The following is a 16,193-nucleotide window of genomic DNA, read 5'->3' on the forward strand; positions in this document are numbered from 1 at the left end:
GTTGTGTTCTTTTGATGGATCATTCAGGAACTCTTTATATTTTTATGGAAACTGGAGCTTTGCCAACACTTCAATAATTAATTAGCAGACTGTGTGGGACACGACGGGAACAGATGGTATTGTTTTGGTTCTGCTCCAGTCACAAGAGGCTTTTAAAGGGATCTACAAAATCATTCAAAATGCTGTGTACAACTGAGACTGTTTTTTTCCAGATTTAAAAATATTATAAATGTAAATAAATAATATAAATTATTCTGAAAGCGTAAACTCTCACAAAACAAAGTTGTGATGAGGAACAAATGTTTACACAGCTGCTTTTGATTTCAGACTGGGGCTCATATGGGTCCCTGGTGCTGTCACTGAGCCTCATGGATCTCCTGTGGATCTGTTATGTATGAGGTCTCGCGGTCAGACCGGCCCTTAGGAGATATATATACCAACTGTCCATGCTGGATATTCTTCAAAGACACAAAGCTACCATAGTAATGTGAGAGTCTTCACAGGTGTACTTGAGTACAAAACTCAAAGGGAACCACCTTGTCTCTAAGGCAACAGAGGACACACAACAATGGTGCTGGGCTGTCCTGCTACATGAGAGTCTCCAGGGGACTGATCCAGGAAATACCAAACCAGGAAACTTCATGGTGTGGTTTTGACCTAAAGGGAGACATTGTAATGCTAGTGGCAGAACAGTACCTTACATGTATATATGCGTATATATTTACAGTTTAATCCATTTTCAAACGAATATGCCTGGACTCAAAATACAATGACCCATTTTTACTTTTGCTCCAAAGTGACAGGACTGAGTGAAACTGTCACCATTCATATTCAAATTAATCCACCACATATAAATTAACAAAAGGAAGTACAGTATCGAGGCTCAGGGTCTTTATTGTGTCTCTATTTTGTGAGATCTTATATTTTACTGCATATCAGAAGAAAATATGCTGTAGTTTTTACTCCACTTAAATATTGACTGACAGCTTACTACAGTTACTATGGCTACTTCACTGCATAGTGTTTAACATACACATGTTTGCATTAAACATGGATCCTTGTTTTGGTTTTGTTCAATTGACTCATAATATTCTGACATTCACTGTTATATATATGTTGGCGTTGTATATTTGTACTGAATGCCCTTTTTTTTTTTGCAGTGAGAGTGTTGTTATTAGGAATGTAGCTACCATAGAGGAAATTACCTGAAGAGGAGTTTAGACATGGTGAGCTTTTTACAGCTGATAGTTAATATTAGTTCATCTTTTTAATCATGACTGTAGAGCCAAAACAATTACTGAAATTATTTATTTATGTATTTATTGCCTGTTATTTCTCCCTCTAAATTATATTCCTGGCAATGTGGAGAATTGTCTTTTTTAAAGCTGCGTTTAGACACTATGCAAGGTTTCCCCAAGGAAATAAGCCTTTTTCACTGCAAATATTTTTGACTTATAGTGGGAAAAACGGAGGTGTTAATAATAGTTAAGTTCTCTGCTCTATTCAAGTGTCTCAGGAAACCATGGCAGTGTGAGAGTGAGCTAGTGTGCACAATACCAGGACCTTGAAACTGAAACAGCTAAATGGAATCCAGACATCATTCAAATTATTATTTAGACCTGTGCCTTTCCTACTGTGACATGTCAACATATCTCCTTTATCACAGAAAACACTGCTGCACATAAGAACCTTGCTTTGCAGAACAATAAAACTAACTAGTTAAATGAATAAAACAAGAACGTACAGGTTTTGTACAGATCCAGCAGAAGGTGATGTGATGCTCTTTTAATTGTTTAAGTGGAAGAAAGGTTATTGAGGTTTGTCTCATTAAAACCAAACCTTGAAAAAAACATAACTAATCATAAATTATAACTCAACATAAACTAATCAGGGTCTTCTCTCTTAAACCCAGTAGTCAGCACAACTAGATACTCATGTGCAACAAATGTTGTCCCTCCTCTTAGATGCATCTGCAAAAGACTTGGACTGACAGAAGGTAAGGATGGCTCATAAGGCAGGAACATAACTATGCTGTAATTCACTACTGTTTTATAATACATTTCATTTGGCATTGCACCTCTAAATAAATAATGTGGTCCATCAATCAATTTCAGGCTGCTCAGAATCTGGTAGAGTCTCATCAAACATTTCTTCGGGCAGGTGGAGGAATTTGAGTTCTTGACTTCACCGTTTCTAAAATCTTGTTAATTGCCCTGGTTGTAATTGGTGTTCTTTTTGGCTCCTTAAACTCTTGATAAAAAAAAAAAACATACATCAGATATGCCTATGCTCATAAAAGTTTGGCCACCCCTTGACAATTAATAGATTTTGGTGATTTTTTAATTGAAAAGATGTAAACACAGCCTCTCTTAGATATAGAAACAACACAATATTTTCTGCAAACATGAATGCATAGTTACTTTTTATGTCATAAATTGAAAATAAAATAAAATACAAACATCATTGTGGCATGTGCAAAGGTTTGGGCACCCTGAAAGTTCTGAAGTCTCTACAAGGTCTCAGACTTTAATCAGCCCGTTAGGCCTGAGGCATGTCAACAATTGTCATTAGGAAATGTCAGCTGGTGCCAATTTCAAAGCTTTACAAATACTCTGGCTCTTCAAACCTTGTGGAAACACTCAGGAACCATGGATTCCTCTGAGCAGCTGTGTAAGACTCTGAAAGCTATGAAAGTTATTTATGCCCACAATGCAGGGGAAGACTATGAGAGGATGGCAAACTATTGTCAGCATGCAGTTTCCATAGTGTGATGTAATCAAGAGATGGTAGTTTAGGACAACTGTGGAGGCCAAGATGAGATCTGGAAGATCAAAAAAACTCTCAGAGAGAACTGCTTGTATGCTGGTCAGAAAGGCAAAGCAAAACCACTATTTGACTGCAAAAAGCCTGCAGGAAGATTTAGCAGACTCTGGAGTGGTGGTGCACTGTTCCACTGTTAAGTGATGTTTGCACAAACAAGACCTTCATGGAAGAGTCAGTAGAAGAAAACCTTACCTGCATCCTCATCATAAATGTCAGAAGTATGTAACGGAACATCTACAGAGGCCTGATGCCTTTTGGAAACAAGTGTTGTGGACTGATGAAGCTAAAATAGAACTCTTTGGCCACAATCAGCAAAGGTATGTTTGGAGAAAAAAGGAGCAGCATTTCATGAAAAGAACATCTTGCCAACTGTTAAGCATGGGGGTGGATTCATCATGCTTTGGGGTTGTATTGCAGCCAGAGGCACAGGAAACATTGCACGGGTGGAGGGAAGAATGGATTCCACTAAATAGCAGCAAATTCTGGAGGCAAACATCCCACCGTCTGTAAAAAAGCTGGAGCTGAAAAGAGGATCCTATACATATCTCAAAATCCACCATGGACTACCTCAAGAGATGCAAGCTGAAGGTTTTGGAATGGCCCTCGCAATCCCCTGACTTAAACATAACTGAATATCTGTGGGTAGATCTTGAAAGAGCTGTGCATGCCCAAGAATATTGCAGAACTAGAAGCCTTCTGCAAGGAAGAATGGAGAAAATCCCAAATACAAGAACTGAAAGACTTTTATCTGGCTACAAAAAGCATTTGCAAGCTGTGATATCTGTCAGAGGGGGTGTTACTAAGCACTGACTATGTAGGAAGCCTAAACTTTTGCAAATGCCACAATGATGTTTTTATTTTTGTTCAGCTTATGACATAAAAAGTAACTATGCACTATTATTTGCTGAAAATATTGTGTTTTTTTCCATATCCAAGAGAGGCTGTCTTTACATCTTTTTAATTAAAAAAAACACCAAAATATGTTATTTGTCAAGGGGTGGCCAAACATTTGCTTACAAATGTACACTGCTGAGGTGAGCATTTAAACTTGAATTACTGGCTTTCAGAACTCCTCTTCTATTATTACATAAGCAGCTTGTTAAATCCTCTGTGTCTGAGAGCAGCGGAGAGCACCACAGTATGAAAATGTAACCAAATAAAGCAGAGATAGAGGCAGAGATGCTCTGACTTCTCTCTTCCTTTTATGGTAATGCAGCGTGGCCTGAGGGGCGGGGCTGAGGCCGAAAACGTCATCATCGTGCTCCCGACACCCGGAAGCATAGTGAGATATAGCATAACTAACATGTTTGGCTGAAGTTAGCAGTGTTTTTGAGCAAGGAGAGTTCAATTAAACGACGTATTCACCCTACTTACTAACGCCGACTTGTGTATAGCACCTTGAAGATGAGTGTGAGTGAAAAAGAAAAGGTAAGGTAACAGCATGTGAATACACAGCCCCTTTTTTTTTTAGCTTAGTAGCCACACTTCAGTCATACCTGGCACTTGTTGCATACTTCTGCTCTTATCGCCTTAACCTAGGACCCTGCAGCCCTGAAGGAGGAGGGAAACACCCTTTTCAAGGCAGGAGACATGCAGGGCGCTGTTTGCTGTTACACCAAAGCACTGAAGCTAAGTGACAGCCAAACAGAAAGGGCTGTTCTGCACCGCAACCGCTCTGCCTGCTACCTCAAACTGGAGGACTACAGCAAGGCAGAGGCTGATTCCTCCAAAGGTGGGATAACTACAAACTCAGCTAGATACGAGAAGTACCCGCACACTGAATCAGAGCTGAATCTATCCATTCAGACACTTTCACTGTTAAATGCTGAGTTGTGTCATATGGACTGTATCACAATACATTCGAAAAGCTCAAAACAAGCATCTCTTTCCAAAAATAAGATCAGATACAATGAAAATAACAGACCTTGGGGTGGTTACTTGAGATTGAGAACCACTCTCTACTTAAATACAACCAACATTGTAGTTTATCTATTGTAAGCATATAGATTATCATGAGGTAATGAATTAGGTCTTCAACTAACAATTATTTTTTATTATCGATTAGTTGTTGTTGTTGGTCAATAAAATGTTTATTACTGTTTCCCAGAGCCCAAGGTGCAGCCTCAAATGTCTTGTTTTATCCTGACCAACAGTCTAAACCAGAAAATATTCACATTTAAGGAGCTTTAACAAGATAATTTTAGGGTTTGTTTTTTGTTTTTTTTTAAAAATGACCCAAAATGATTAATCTGTTATCAAAATTGTTGGTGATAAATTCTCTGTAAATTGACTTAACGATTTAATCAAGTAATCATTGCAGCTCTATGATGAATAGCTCACATGCTGGGCAAAATAATCAATTACTGTATTGTTGCATGAACTGTGTCTGTAACTGGATTAAGTTTTATGCATGTACACAGTTACCCTGAATGTCAGTTTCACCTTTCAGCTCTCGATACTGACCCGGGAGATGTGAAAGCCAGGTTCAGGAGGGCTCAGGCTTTTCAGAAACTCGGTCGTCTTGACCAGGCCTTTCTGGATGCTCAGAGGTGTGCCCAGATGGAGCCCAAAAACAAAGCCTTTCAGGATCTGCTCAGACAGCTGGGAGCACAGATCCAGCAGAAGGTGATGTGATGCTTTTTTAATTGTTTCAGTGGAAGAAGGGTCGTTGAGGATTGTCTCGTTAAAACTGTACCTTGAGAAAACTTTAAGTAATCATAAACTATAACTTAACATAAACTAATCAGAATCTTCTCTCTTAAACCCAGTAGTCGGCGCAACAAAACTCCACAGATGCCCGTGTGCAACAAATGTTCTCCCTCCTCTTAGATGCATCTGCCAAAGACGTGGACCGACAGAAGGTAAGGATGGCTCATAAGACAAGAACATAACCATACAAACTGCTGTAATTCACTGCTTTTTATAATATGTTTCATTTGGTATTGCACCTCTAAAAAAAATAATGTGGTCCATCAATCAATTTCAGGCTGCTCAGAATCTGGTGGTGTTATCTCGAGAAGAGGCAGGAGCTGAGCAGATCTTCCGTAACGATGGAGTGAAGCTGATTCACAAACTTTTGCAGTCAAAGCTGGAGGAGATTGTCCTTTCTGCTCTGAGGACCCTGGTTGGCTTGTGCACAGGACATCAGTCTAGAGTAAGTGCTACAATTTCCTTTAAACTTATTCATCGCATCATCTTTAAAGCCCCTTTTTGACAAGGATTAACTGTTTTCTTTTTTGGAACATATGGATTCCCCTCTTAGTTGTCGTTTGTTCCTTAATTTTTGTTTCTTATTTCTGATTTAGCACCATCACCAACAGATGTCAATATGTAAATACATCCATGTCTTATAGGAGAAAATATCCACAACGGTAATAACATTTATGAATTGCTCTGCTGCTTTTTATTGCTGACATTTATTGTTTTATTCCCAGACTATGGCTATAGTGAATGAGCTGGGAATGGAGCAGCTGTGTGCAGTAATGGGATCAGGGGCTTCCACTGTGTCCCTGGCTGCCTGCCACCTGCTGCAGGTGATGTTTGAGGCTCTGACGGAGGGCATGAAAAGAGAGATCAGAGGGAAAGATGAAGCCATACTTCCTGGTGAGTTTGGAATCTAATCATGTTTATATTTGGGGTTTGGAAAGTTGACCTCTAACAAACAAATTTCTGTGTGCATCAGCTTTCTGTTCTGTGCTTTCAGTGTTGATTGACTGTATTTTGATTGATTGTATGGATTTAACACAGAACCGTCCAAGGAGCTACGCTCAATGTTGCGCCACCTCTTGGAGATGATGCCAGCAGCTAATGTATCAGGGCCTGGCAGAGATAACGCCATCAACCTCCTGGTCAAACAAGTGCCCCGCAAGTCTTTAAAAAACCCAGACAACTCTCTCACATTATGGGTGATAGACCAGGGTAGGTAACACATCTGTACATAATGCATAAAATGAAATTTGCACGTGGCTTCGACCATTTCAAGCCCATTTCAGACATTTAGTCATCAGTTTGAACTGGCATGGGTTTACCCAGATCAATGAACTCTGTGTCCTCCTGCAGGGCTGAAGAAGATCCTGGAGGTGGCAGGCACAGTACCTGAGCTCTCACAAGGACCACCTCTTACAGACAACTCTCACATGAGCTGCTCTGTCTTGCTCAGCAAACTCTACGATGACCTTAAGAGCGACAAAGAGAGGGAGAACTTCAACAAACTATGTGAAGAATATGTTCAGTGAGTTGCCCACTAAGATACAGCCAATTTTGTAGCCTCTGTTAGTTAACATGGGAAAAAAAAACATTACTATACTCCATAAACCAAAAAAGAAAACTTATTTATTTTATGACAAACTTAAAATCTTATTGGTTATGATTTTCTGTGCAGGCAACACTTTAGCCGACAGGGTCTTGACGCCAAGCTGCGAGCCATCCAGACAGTATCAGTGCTTCTCCAAGGACCGAGCGATGTGGGCAACAGAACTCTGGAGATGTCAGGAATGATGGATGCAGTGATCTCTCTGTGCGCTTCTGAAGATGTGACTCACCAGCAGGTAGCAGTGGAGGCTCTTATCCATGCTGCAGGCAAGGCCAAGAGAGCCTCCTTCATCACAGCCAACGGCGTGGCACTTCTAAAGGACCTCTACAAGAAGAGTGAGAATGACAGGATACGCGTGAGAGCTCTGGTGGTAAATACTGCGGCGAAGCAACTGTATTTTTTTTTCAGAAAGTTGGAGAAAAGAACATCTCTAAATATAGATAAAACTAACTATGGTTTCTGATGATTTCACAGGGTTTGTGCAAGCTTGGGTCAGCAGGAGGGACAGATTTCAGCATGAAGCAGTTTGCAGAAGGATCTACACTAAAGCTTGCCAAGCAGTGCAGGAAGTATGTATGTTTGTGCTGAATCTTAAAATTGAGTGTAGATTAGGAGAAAGGTGTTGTGAATGATCCCACAGTTGCACAACCTGATTAAAACACAACAGATAATGAGTGGTTTCTTGGATCTGAAATAAGACGCAAGCTGTATCTCCTTCTCTGCTAGGTGGCTGTGTAATGAGTCTTTGCCTCCAACGTCCCGCCGGTGGTCTGTGGAAGGCCTCGCCTATCTCACCTTTGATGCTGATGTGAAGGAGGACTTTGTGGAAGACAAGAACGCTCTCCAGGCCATGTTTGAACTAGCAAAGGTTTGATTTCTCAGTGTAGTTGTGGGATTTGTTTTAATACTTGAGACACATGGACAGTACACTGAAATAATGATTTCTCTCAGAGAAGGGTCTTAGTGGTGATAATTATTTTTATGTAATATGAGAATTCACAAAACCATAAGAATTCACACAAATGTTTCATACTGGTACTGACTGGGATAACGACATCCTTGTTTGTTTTTCTCTGTTCCCTGCAGTCTGAGGATAAGACAGTGCTCTTTGCTGTGGGCTCCACATTAGTGAACTGCACCAACAGCTACGAAGTGGAGAAGCCAGACCCTCAGATGGTAGAGCTGGCCAAGTATGCAAAGCAACATGTGCCTGAGGAGCACCCCAAGGTACCTTTCCAATGCTACTTTTCCTTAAATATCGAACTGTAGATCACCTACTGTAACATCACCTGTTCTTTCTTTTGTTCTGAAAATATGTTACATGTATTTTTTTCTTTTAAAAAGTGTGTTTTGTCTTTTGTGTGTCAGGATGCACCTTCCTACGTGGAGAAGAGGCTGGTGAAGCTCCTTGAGGCTGGTGTGGTGTCTGCGTTGGTGTGTATGGTCAAACAGGAAAGTCCAGCCCTCACTGAGGCTTGTAGGGAGTGTATTGCCAGGTAGGAAAATGACTGGAAGTCTTTTTAACTCACTGTTCTTTCTGTGGGTTTACTCAGAGTATTTGTTAATTCATCTCTCACGGCAGGGTATTTTTGGCTTTGGTGGAACGGCAGGAAGACAGAGGCACAGTGGTGGCACAGGGTGGAGGAAAGGTAGAGCATTGTGATATGCTTTATTTAGCCTGCACATTGATCTGAACGCCTTGCCTAGGAGTCTTACATGATTTTATGTTTACTGTTTTTCCTCCACAGGCTCTGATCCCACTGGCATCCGACAACACAGATGTAGGGAAAATCAAAGCCGCACAAGCCCTCGCCAAAATAACTATCACATCCAATCCTGAGATTGCCTTCCCAGGAGAAAGGGTAAGAAGACATGCAGTAATCAATCACTTTGGTTAAAAATATCTAAACAGCTTTTCTTGTTTAACTTTCTTTCATGTTTTTTTTTTTTAATCAGATATATGAGGTGGTGCGCCCGCTTGTCAGTCTTCTAAGTCTTGAATGCTCCCTGCTGCAGAACTTCGAGGCTCTCATGGCCCTCACCAACCTGGCTGGCATCAGTGATAGACTCAGGTTGGCCACTAGGGGGAAGTCTCTCCTAAAGAGTACATGTACACAGCGAATTATAATGTGAACATAAAAACAAATATTTGAACTTGTTTACAAATCCAGACCCTCAGTTTTATTCTCATGTTTTACATTTTCTAAATTAATATTCTCAAAGAAAGATATATTATATATAGCTATAAAGTTATGTGTCATTTTCACTGACAAACACTGGATCCTATTTTAAAAATGATAATCCTGTGAAAATATTGTTGTCTTCTGGGGCAAGTTCAAGTCATGTCTCAAGTCGCTCAAAGCAAGACCCATTGAAATTACATGAATTCACAATCACCTTGCAAGTCCAGATGAAAGTCTTTCAGGTTTCTGAATGATGACCATTACATAGTGTTTTCAATGTATGTAATTTATATATATTACAGTGCAAAAGTTTTAGTTCTTTATGACTCTGGCTGTATGTTTGGGATCATTGTCATGCTGCAGAATAAATTTGGGATCTACACCTCTAAAGTGCCTAAAACTTTTGCACAGTACTGTATAATTAATATTTAACATGTGCAATTATACAAGCACATGTATGGTGCTGGGTTTTTTTTGTTTTTTTTATTCAGTTTTTACCAGGTCAAAACGTTTCACTTGCACGTTTTTTCCTTTCAAGTCTCAAGTTTTGCCCTCCCATAATGTTTGCCTTATTCTGACACAGTTTAATATCAGCATTTAGAGAATCTGCTTGTATTGACGTGTGTTGTTTTTGTTTCTCAGACAAAAGATCATAAAGGAGAAGGCTGTACCAAAAATTGAAGGCTACATGTTTGAGGAGCATGACCTGGTCCGAGCATCTGCCACAGAGTGCATGTGTAATTTGGTCCTGAGCACAGAGGTTAGACATACAGTGTTAGTCATCAATTCAATGGCACAAATTTGTAGAAAAGTTGAACTAACAGCAGTGGGTGTTTGTGTGTCTTCAGGTGCAGAAGCTGTACCTGGCCACTGGGAATGATCGTCTGAAGCTGCTGGTGCTCTTTAGCGGAGAGGAGGATGAAAGGCTGAGGAAAGCTGCTGCAGGAACACTGGCCATGCTGACTGCTGAGCAGCCTGAGCTGTGCGCTCGCATCCCTGACACAGTAAGCAGACCACTGCAGCAGACACCTGCTCCACCACACCTCCACCAACTCAACAATACTATTTTTTTTTTTTTAATTCTGTTTTTGCTGACAGGATTCTGTATTGTGCTTTTTTCTCAGACAACCCAGTGGCTGGAGATCTTTCAGGCGCTGCTGCTCAGTGAAATATCCGACCTTCGTCATCGCGGAGTGGTCATCATTCACAACATGATGCAGGCAGAGAAGAGTCTCGCTGACAAGCTCATGGAGAGTGAAGCTCTGGAGATTCTTTCTGTCCTGGCAAAGGGAGGAGCGAGCACGCCGGAGCCGGTCTCGAAGATAGCTCAGAACTGCCTGGATAAGGCTGTGGAGTATGGCATCATCAGGAACAGGGAAGGGAAAGAAAAGGCAGAGGGAACTGAACCCTGAAAACACTGCTGCAGTTTGCAGACATGCCCCATGGCATTGTTTAAGTGCTGTAAGCAGTATGAGGGGTCAATGAAGTCATTTCACCTTAGCTGGAAGTCAGTTTTGGTCTGGATGGGAAAAAGGTGATCCGGAGATTCTCGTGTGTCTTACACCTTAACAAAAAACTGTGAAAGCAATACAGAATTTATAGAGGAAATGTGTTATATGAAAACCAGAAGATACTTTCACAAGTGTTTTGTCACTGAATATCTTTGGCTGCTGCCTCACATTGCTTTTCCACTGATTTTATTTGTCTTCATTATACTGTATGTTCATGCACATCATGCAAAGTGTCTGTTCCACTTGAAGTCCAATAAGGTGACTTTATACATTCCTATTCCTTGACATTTGATTAAAAAAATGCATTTCTCTTATTTTACATTTTACACACTACTTTATTCATTATTTTATAATGATTTCTGCCCATAACACACATTTCATTAACATATTTGTGTGCTTATTGTTTTTTTTCTTTTAAGTTATCACTCCACTACATTCCCACTGTCTTAACTGTATGGTTGGTTGTTTTTATAATTGTGTGTTCAGTACACATGAGCAGGTAAATAAAACTTCTCCATACCTGAACTATATTGTCACATATATGTCGAGGTCACTTCATTGCTGTCAAAGCCATTGCAGCAACACAGCAGCGCATGCGCAGATCTACTGTGTTCACGAGCGTTCAAACTATGCGGACAACTGCGTTGCACAGCGCAGCATCCGTGAGATGAGAAACCAGCGGATTTCAAAGCGCTCCCAATGCGTTGGTTCGGGTTTGGCTTCAACGCATTTGGGCAGATATGTGTCCATGAGAAGTTAGTTGAAGGTAGCGACACCGTGAATGAAGTTAAAGTGATTAATCCAACAGAGCTCAGTAGTCATGTGGACAGAAGTGGCTGCAGACAGGATATCAGAGCTAGTTGGAGTCGAAGAGCATCTTTGCATTTGGATGGTAAGTTTATCAGAGATGAATCAACTTTTAAAAGCTCTGTGAGCCCATGTTTAGACACTGTTTTAATCTGTACCAGAAATAGAAAGCGTCTGTAATATTACACTGTGTACACAGCTGTCATTAAACAGTGTTAATTCTGCTCTCTGTTAGGTGACGGCTGTGTGTGCCTGGCAGGTTTCGGGGCTGTCACCTCTGAAGAATGCATATCTGTGGCAGAGAGCCGTGGCTGCAAGGACGCTTTCATCAGTGAATCATATTTGACCCTGGTTTTCCCTGACAGAGTTGAGTCCTGGGACCTGGATACCAAAAAGAAGACTCCAGCATGGAGCATGGAAATAAAAACCCAGCCAGAGTGTTCTGGTAATGTCTATCATAAACTTCTCTGACAGCTACTTGAAGTATGTTGTGAAAAGAGGCTCAAAAGTACTTTTTTCCCCTCTGCTTTCCAGGTACGCATCTGAATCTCCCATTAGTCCCTGGGGGCTACATAGCCACAAAACCTCCCTTCTACCAGTCCCTATCACCACACCTGAAAGCCAAGAGTCTGGCACTGGGTGCAGAGCATGCCATCCTTCTCAGTGCCACTGGAGCTGTGTACACCTGGGGACTGGGCAGGTAGCGCCCGAACACACCTTCACACATAATCTGAAAAATAATACATGTATATATATTTTAATACACATATAACTTCAATGAGCTCTTGTGTTTAACTGACAGCCACGGTCAGTTGGGGCACGGAGGCCTCATCTCTGAGAAGGAGCCCAGGGCAGTGGAGGCACTATGGGGGATGCCCATGAGCTGTGTAGCCACAGGAGGCTGGCACTCTGTCTGCATTAGTGGTAAGTGTCATACAGAAATGTGGGTATGCTCACAGCTGGTGAAAGAATGAATTCAAATTACCTTTTTCTTCACAGATGGGGGTGACCTATATGTGTGGGGCTGGAATGAGAGCGGCCAGCTTGGACTTCCATCACAAGCTCTGAGGAAAGCACAGCAGCAAAGTGGGCAACAAGCAGGTAGGTCTGTTTTGGGTTTTTTTGAGGGTTTTCTAACAGGGGTATCTAGCCATGTGGATACAGTGATTTTGGTTTTATTTGGCCAAGTTTTGAGATTTTTGTCTCTTGAGATTTCTGTTGCCACACAAACACAATTAATGAATTGCATTTCGTTTGTGGTGCTTGCATAATTTTAACATTCAGTAGCAGCAGAAACACAAACAGATTACTCTATCCAGAGTGACAGGGATATTATTATTTCTGGAAAAAAGATGTTGCTGTCGAAATGTCATTTTTCAATCCTGCAAGCACAATTGAATGAAATAGAATTTGCTTCTGTTATTTTTCAGGTGGCAACAGAAATCTCAGGGATAGAAATCTCAAAACCTGAACTCATAAAACTGAAACTATCTTTCCTTTTGCTGTCTATAAATCCAAATAGCTTTGGAGTGATTTGCTGAGTTTTCAGCTGTAGTTAACCCCAATTTAATGCACTCAGTCGCGTTTTGTTTTAAAGCACGATACAGTTACAGTAAATCAAGACCTCAACATGAACATTTTCAATGACATCTACCATCTATTAAAGGATGCCTGTCTAATGTTGCCCTCTGCAAATGAGCAGCCAAAACAAAGATTATGAAACTGTGTTTTTAATGAACCCATCCGTTTAATTGAAATACACATACTACTCTTACGCTACCAGCAGTAACCACTTCAAAATTATGATTTAAGTGGAAAGTTTAGCAACATTGACTTTTCTTAAATTGAACTGTTGCTTTCTGCCAAGATGCCAGCACATCTCCACGTGAAGATCCACAGGAGGGAGAGGATGACAAAGAAGTGTTCATATCCATCCAGGCATTCCCAGCTCTTGTGGATATCACTCCACCATGTGAAATCAAGACAGTCAGCTGCGGCTCCCGGCACACAGCTGCAGTAACAAGTAAGATATCTCTCTCAACTATGGGTGTGTATTGATGCATGTTTTCTCAGTGAGTTAATGTCAGTCATCTTTATCATCTCGTATTCTCTAATTTTAGCCGCAGGTGACCTCTACACTTGGGGCTGGGGTAAGTCTAAATCTGAATCTAACCTGACACTTTAACAGATCGTAAATGTGTTGTAAATGTTAGATCTTTGCAACATATTCCCAGTACCAGTAATAAAAGACTTCCCTGTCCATCTTTCGATTATCTTTTCAGGTGAATACGGCCAGCTTGGACACCAGATTTTGAGCTCAGATGAGCCCCAACGTGTGGAGTTCTTCAGGGAGCAGCAGATGTGTGTGGTCGATGTAGTATGTGGGGCGTGGAACACTTTTGCTGCTGTGGTCAAGGAGGAAGTAGCCAATGCTTAAATATAAAGGAATCCCATTGACACACATGAACAATGGACTTTGGACATCATATCAGGAACTGTGTGTTGTCATAACAAATACAGAACTCTTAATTAAATGTATTTTGGAATACACACATACATATATGTATAAAAGCTTTTCATGTCTGTATAAAAGAAAGAATCTTGGTACAATTTAGTTTTGGAAGCTTTCTTTATAGAAATTAAAAAACATCAGAATTTTTCTTTCACATAAAAGGGTTAAGGCAGTAAAATCCACAGGTAAATATAATTTAAGGCAAATCTCTAAAACTGTTCTAACTAAAAAAAATCACACATCATAATAGAATAATTAATGGGCGATCAATTCCATAGTCCAGAGTAGGTCTTCACAGCACAATCTTGAAAGAACTGTGGAGAAATGAAAATATATATTATATATATATATTATGTAGTTAATAAAACTGTGTTAAGCAAAATACACTTTTTTGAACAGTAATCAGATTTCTACTCACCTGACAAAATCTGGCGACCTTGAAATAACATGCTGAAACTCAGACAGGTTAACGGTTCCGTCCTTGTCAATGTCCGACTCCTCAAGAATCTGAACAACATTCAGCAGAAACAACGATTAAGCCCAGTGACATATCACAACATACTGTGTGCTAAGCTGCAACCACAGAGGACAATTTTAGCCAGCCAATGTGTCTCTGGCGGCCACAGTGCTGTTGCATCTTTAAAAAGGGGAAGTGCCACAAACTCACATTGTTGATGAGCTGTCTCATTTCGTCGGGGGTTAGTCTTGTGTCATTTGTGTCACCAGTCAGGCAGTTAACCAGCTTCTCCAGATCACCGAAGTCAAGGGTTCCATCATCGTCAAAGTCTGGAAATATCAAAATACTTAATACTCAGATTGATTTGCATCAAATGTATTAGTAAAAGCTCGGTTTTTATTAACTTATTTACCAAATATACGGAATGCATAGTGGGATTTGATTTCCAGAGTGGCAGAGTCGCTGAAGGCACTCAAAAGATCCAGAAAGTCCTCAAATGTGAGGCTTCCATCTTTGTGTTCAGATGTTGAGAATACATGGCAGATTCTTTCCCTGAAAGGATTGGACTGTGACAGGAATAAGTACAAGGGTCAGTACAGCTTATCAGTACTTGAAGCACTTCCTTGAGAACACATAATGCACAGGACAATCCTAGTTAAAACAACCACTAAGCAGCCTCATTTTCCCGTTTTACTGTTCACCTTGAGCTCCGGCAGAGTAAGAATCCTATCCATTGATACTCTGGTATTAGTCCCAATGTCTTTCTCATCTTTTGTAAGCAGTTCGGTGAATCTCTTGTGAGCACTAAAAAAACAAGAAGACACAATTTAAACATCAATTGTTGCAAGAAGCACTGCTATATTAATTGAATTTTTTTTTAACTTGGTAATATGAATGTCATGTGGCATGCAGCTGGTCACTTACAGGAGAATTTCTTGTTTTGTCAAGAATGTCAGCTCCTTAAAGTAAAAGTAAGCATTATTTGAATGATGACAGTCACATAGTAACCCCAAAAGCTACTTTTTTTAACCCCTGGAATACTTTTTTTGACTCTGACTATCAGACATTAGCAACAACATTAGCTTTGATTATCCTGTTGAGCTTGATGACAACTTGTCACTTCGATAAAGCAGCCATCGACGTTATGTTTACTTTATAGGATTTATTACGACTACAGGCACCTAGTAAATCATACTGTACTTCAAACACCAAGGCTTTGGTAGTTCTCTTTTGCTTTAAAACGTTATGCTAACTTAGCTACAGCGTTATCCTCGGTTAAAACGGGGCGTAAAAACAATTGTTCTCAACTTTAGCCACACGGTGAGCGTCCAAAACGATGTCTTATTTGTTTTGGTAGTTTTAGCTTTTGGACACTTACTTGGTATTCTGAGAGCAAATCCTTCCCGAGTTGACTTGCTGTTGTTCCCATCTTGTTATTTTCAACTCGAAAATGTACTTTTGGTGTTGTAAATAGTTACCCCTGAACTAACTAGTTGGTTGGCATCGCTTACTTCCGGTGTTTTGACTAGCGCACTCCCTTTCCTGTAGTTAGCTACGTAACGGTTTCCATAGTGACGTACTTACGAAC

At 40.5% G+C, this 16,193-nt stretch overlaps 3 protein-coding genes across 3 annotated transcripts; 2 read left to right on the forward strand and 1 right to left on the reverse strand.

Moving 5' to 3' along the window:
• Positions 1 to 4,072: 4,072 nt before the first annotated feature.
• On the forward strand, positions 4,073 to 11,354 carry unc45a (unc-45 myosin chaperone A). The gene is made up of 19 exons (XM_067589358.1): positions 4,073 to 4,251; positions 4,363 to 4,555; positions 5,273 to 5,448; positions 5,595 to 5,684; positions 5,810 to 5,977; positions 6,258 to 6,426; positions 6,571 to 6,741; positions 6,883 to 7,054; positions 7,205 to 7,505; positions 7,610 to 7,704; positions 7,862 to 8,003; positions 8,222 to 8,362; positions 8,504 to 8,631; positions 8,718 to 8,784; positions 8,884 to 8,997; positions 9,092 to 9,207; positions 9,961 to 10,078; positions 10,167 to 10,322; positions 10,443 to 11,354. Exons 1-19 carry the CDS (start codon positions 4,228 to 4,230, stop codon positions 10,728 to 10,730), a joined length of 2,829 nt encoding a protein of 942 aa, XP_067445459.1. The 5' UTR covers positions 4,073 to 4,227; the 3' UTR covers positions 10,731 to 11,354.
• Positions 11,355 to 11,435: 81 nt separating this feature from the next.
• Positions 11,436 to 14,465, forward strand: LOC137182836 (RCC1 domain-containing protein 1-like). The gene is made up of 8 exons (XM_067589359.1): positions 11,436 to 11,721; positions 11,872 to 12,081; positions 12,171 to 12,336; positions 12,439 to 12,560; positions 12,636 to 12,737; positions 13,504 to 13,659; positions 13,757 to 13,786; positions 13,919 to 14,465. Exons 1-8 carry the CDS (start codon positions 11,529 to 11,531, stop codon positions 14,071 to 14,073), a joined length of 1,134 nt encoding a protein of 377 aa, XP_067445460.1. The 5' UTR covers positions 11,436 to 11,528; the 3' UTR covers positions 14,074 to 14,465.
• On the reverse strand, positions 14,247 to 16,142 carry LOC137182837 (calcium and integrin-binding protein 1-like). The gene is made up of 7 exons (XM_067589360.1): positions 15,984 to 16,142; positions 15,530 to 15,564; positions 15,307 to 15,409; positions 15,018 to 15,171; positions 14,816 to 14,934; positions 14,567 to 14,655; positions 14,247 to 14,462 (listed from the first exon to the last, which is right to left on the reverse strand). Exons 1-7 carry the CDS (start codon positions 16,032 to 16,034, stop codon positions 14,441 to 14,443), a joined length of 573 nt encoding a protein of 190 aa, XP_067445461.1. The 5' UTR covers positions 16,035 to 16,142; the 3' UTR covers positions 14,247 to 14,440.
• Between the last annotated feature and the right edge of the window lie 51 nt (positions 16,143 to 16,193).

Source organism: Thunnus thynnus, chromosome 5 (assembly GCF_963924715.1).
Source record: "Thunnus thynnus chromosome 5, fThuThy2.1, whole genome shotgun sequence".
In the NCBI taxonomy this organism is placed as follows: Eukaryota; Metazoa; Chordata; class Actinopteri; order Scombriformes; family Scombridae; genus Thunnus; species Thunnus thynnus.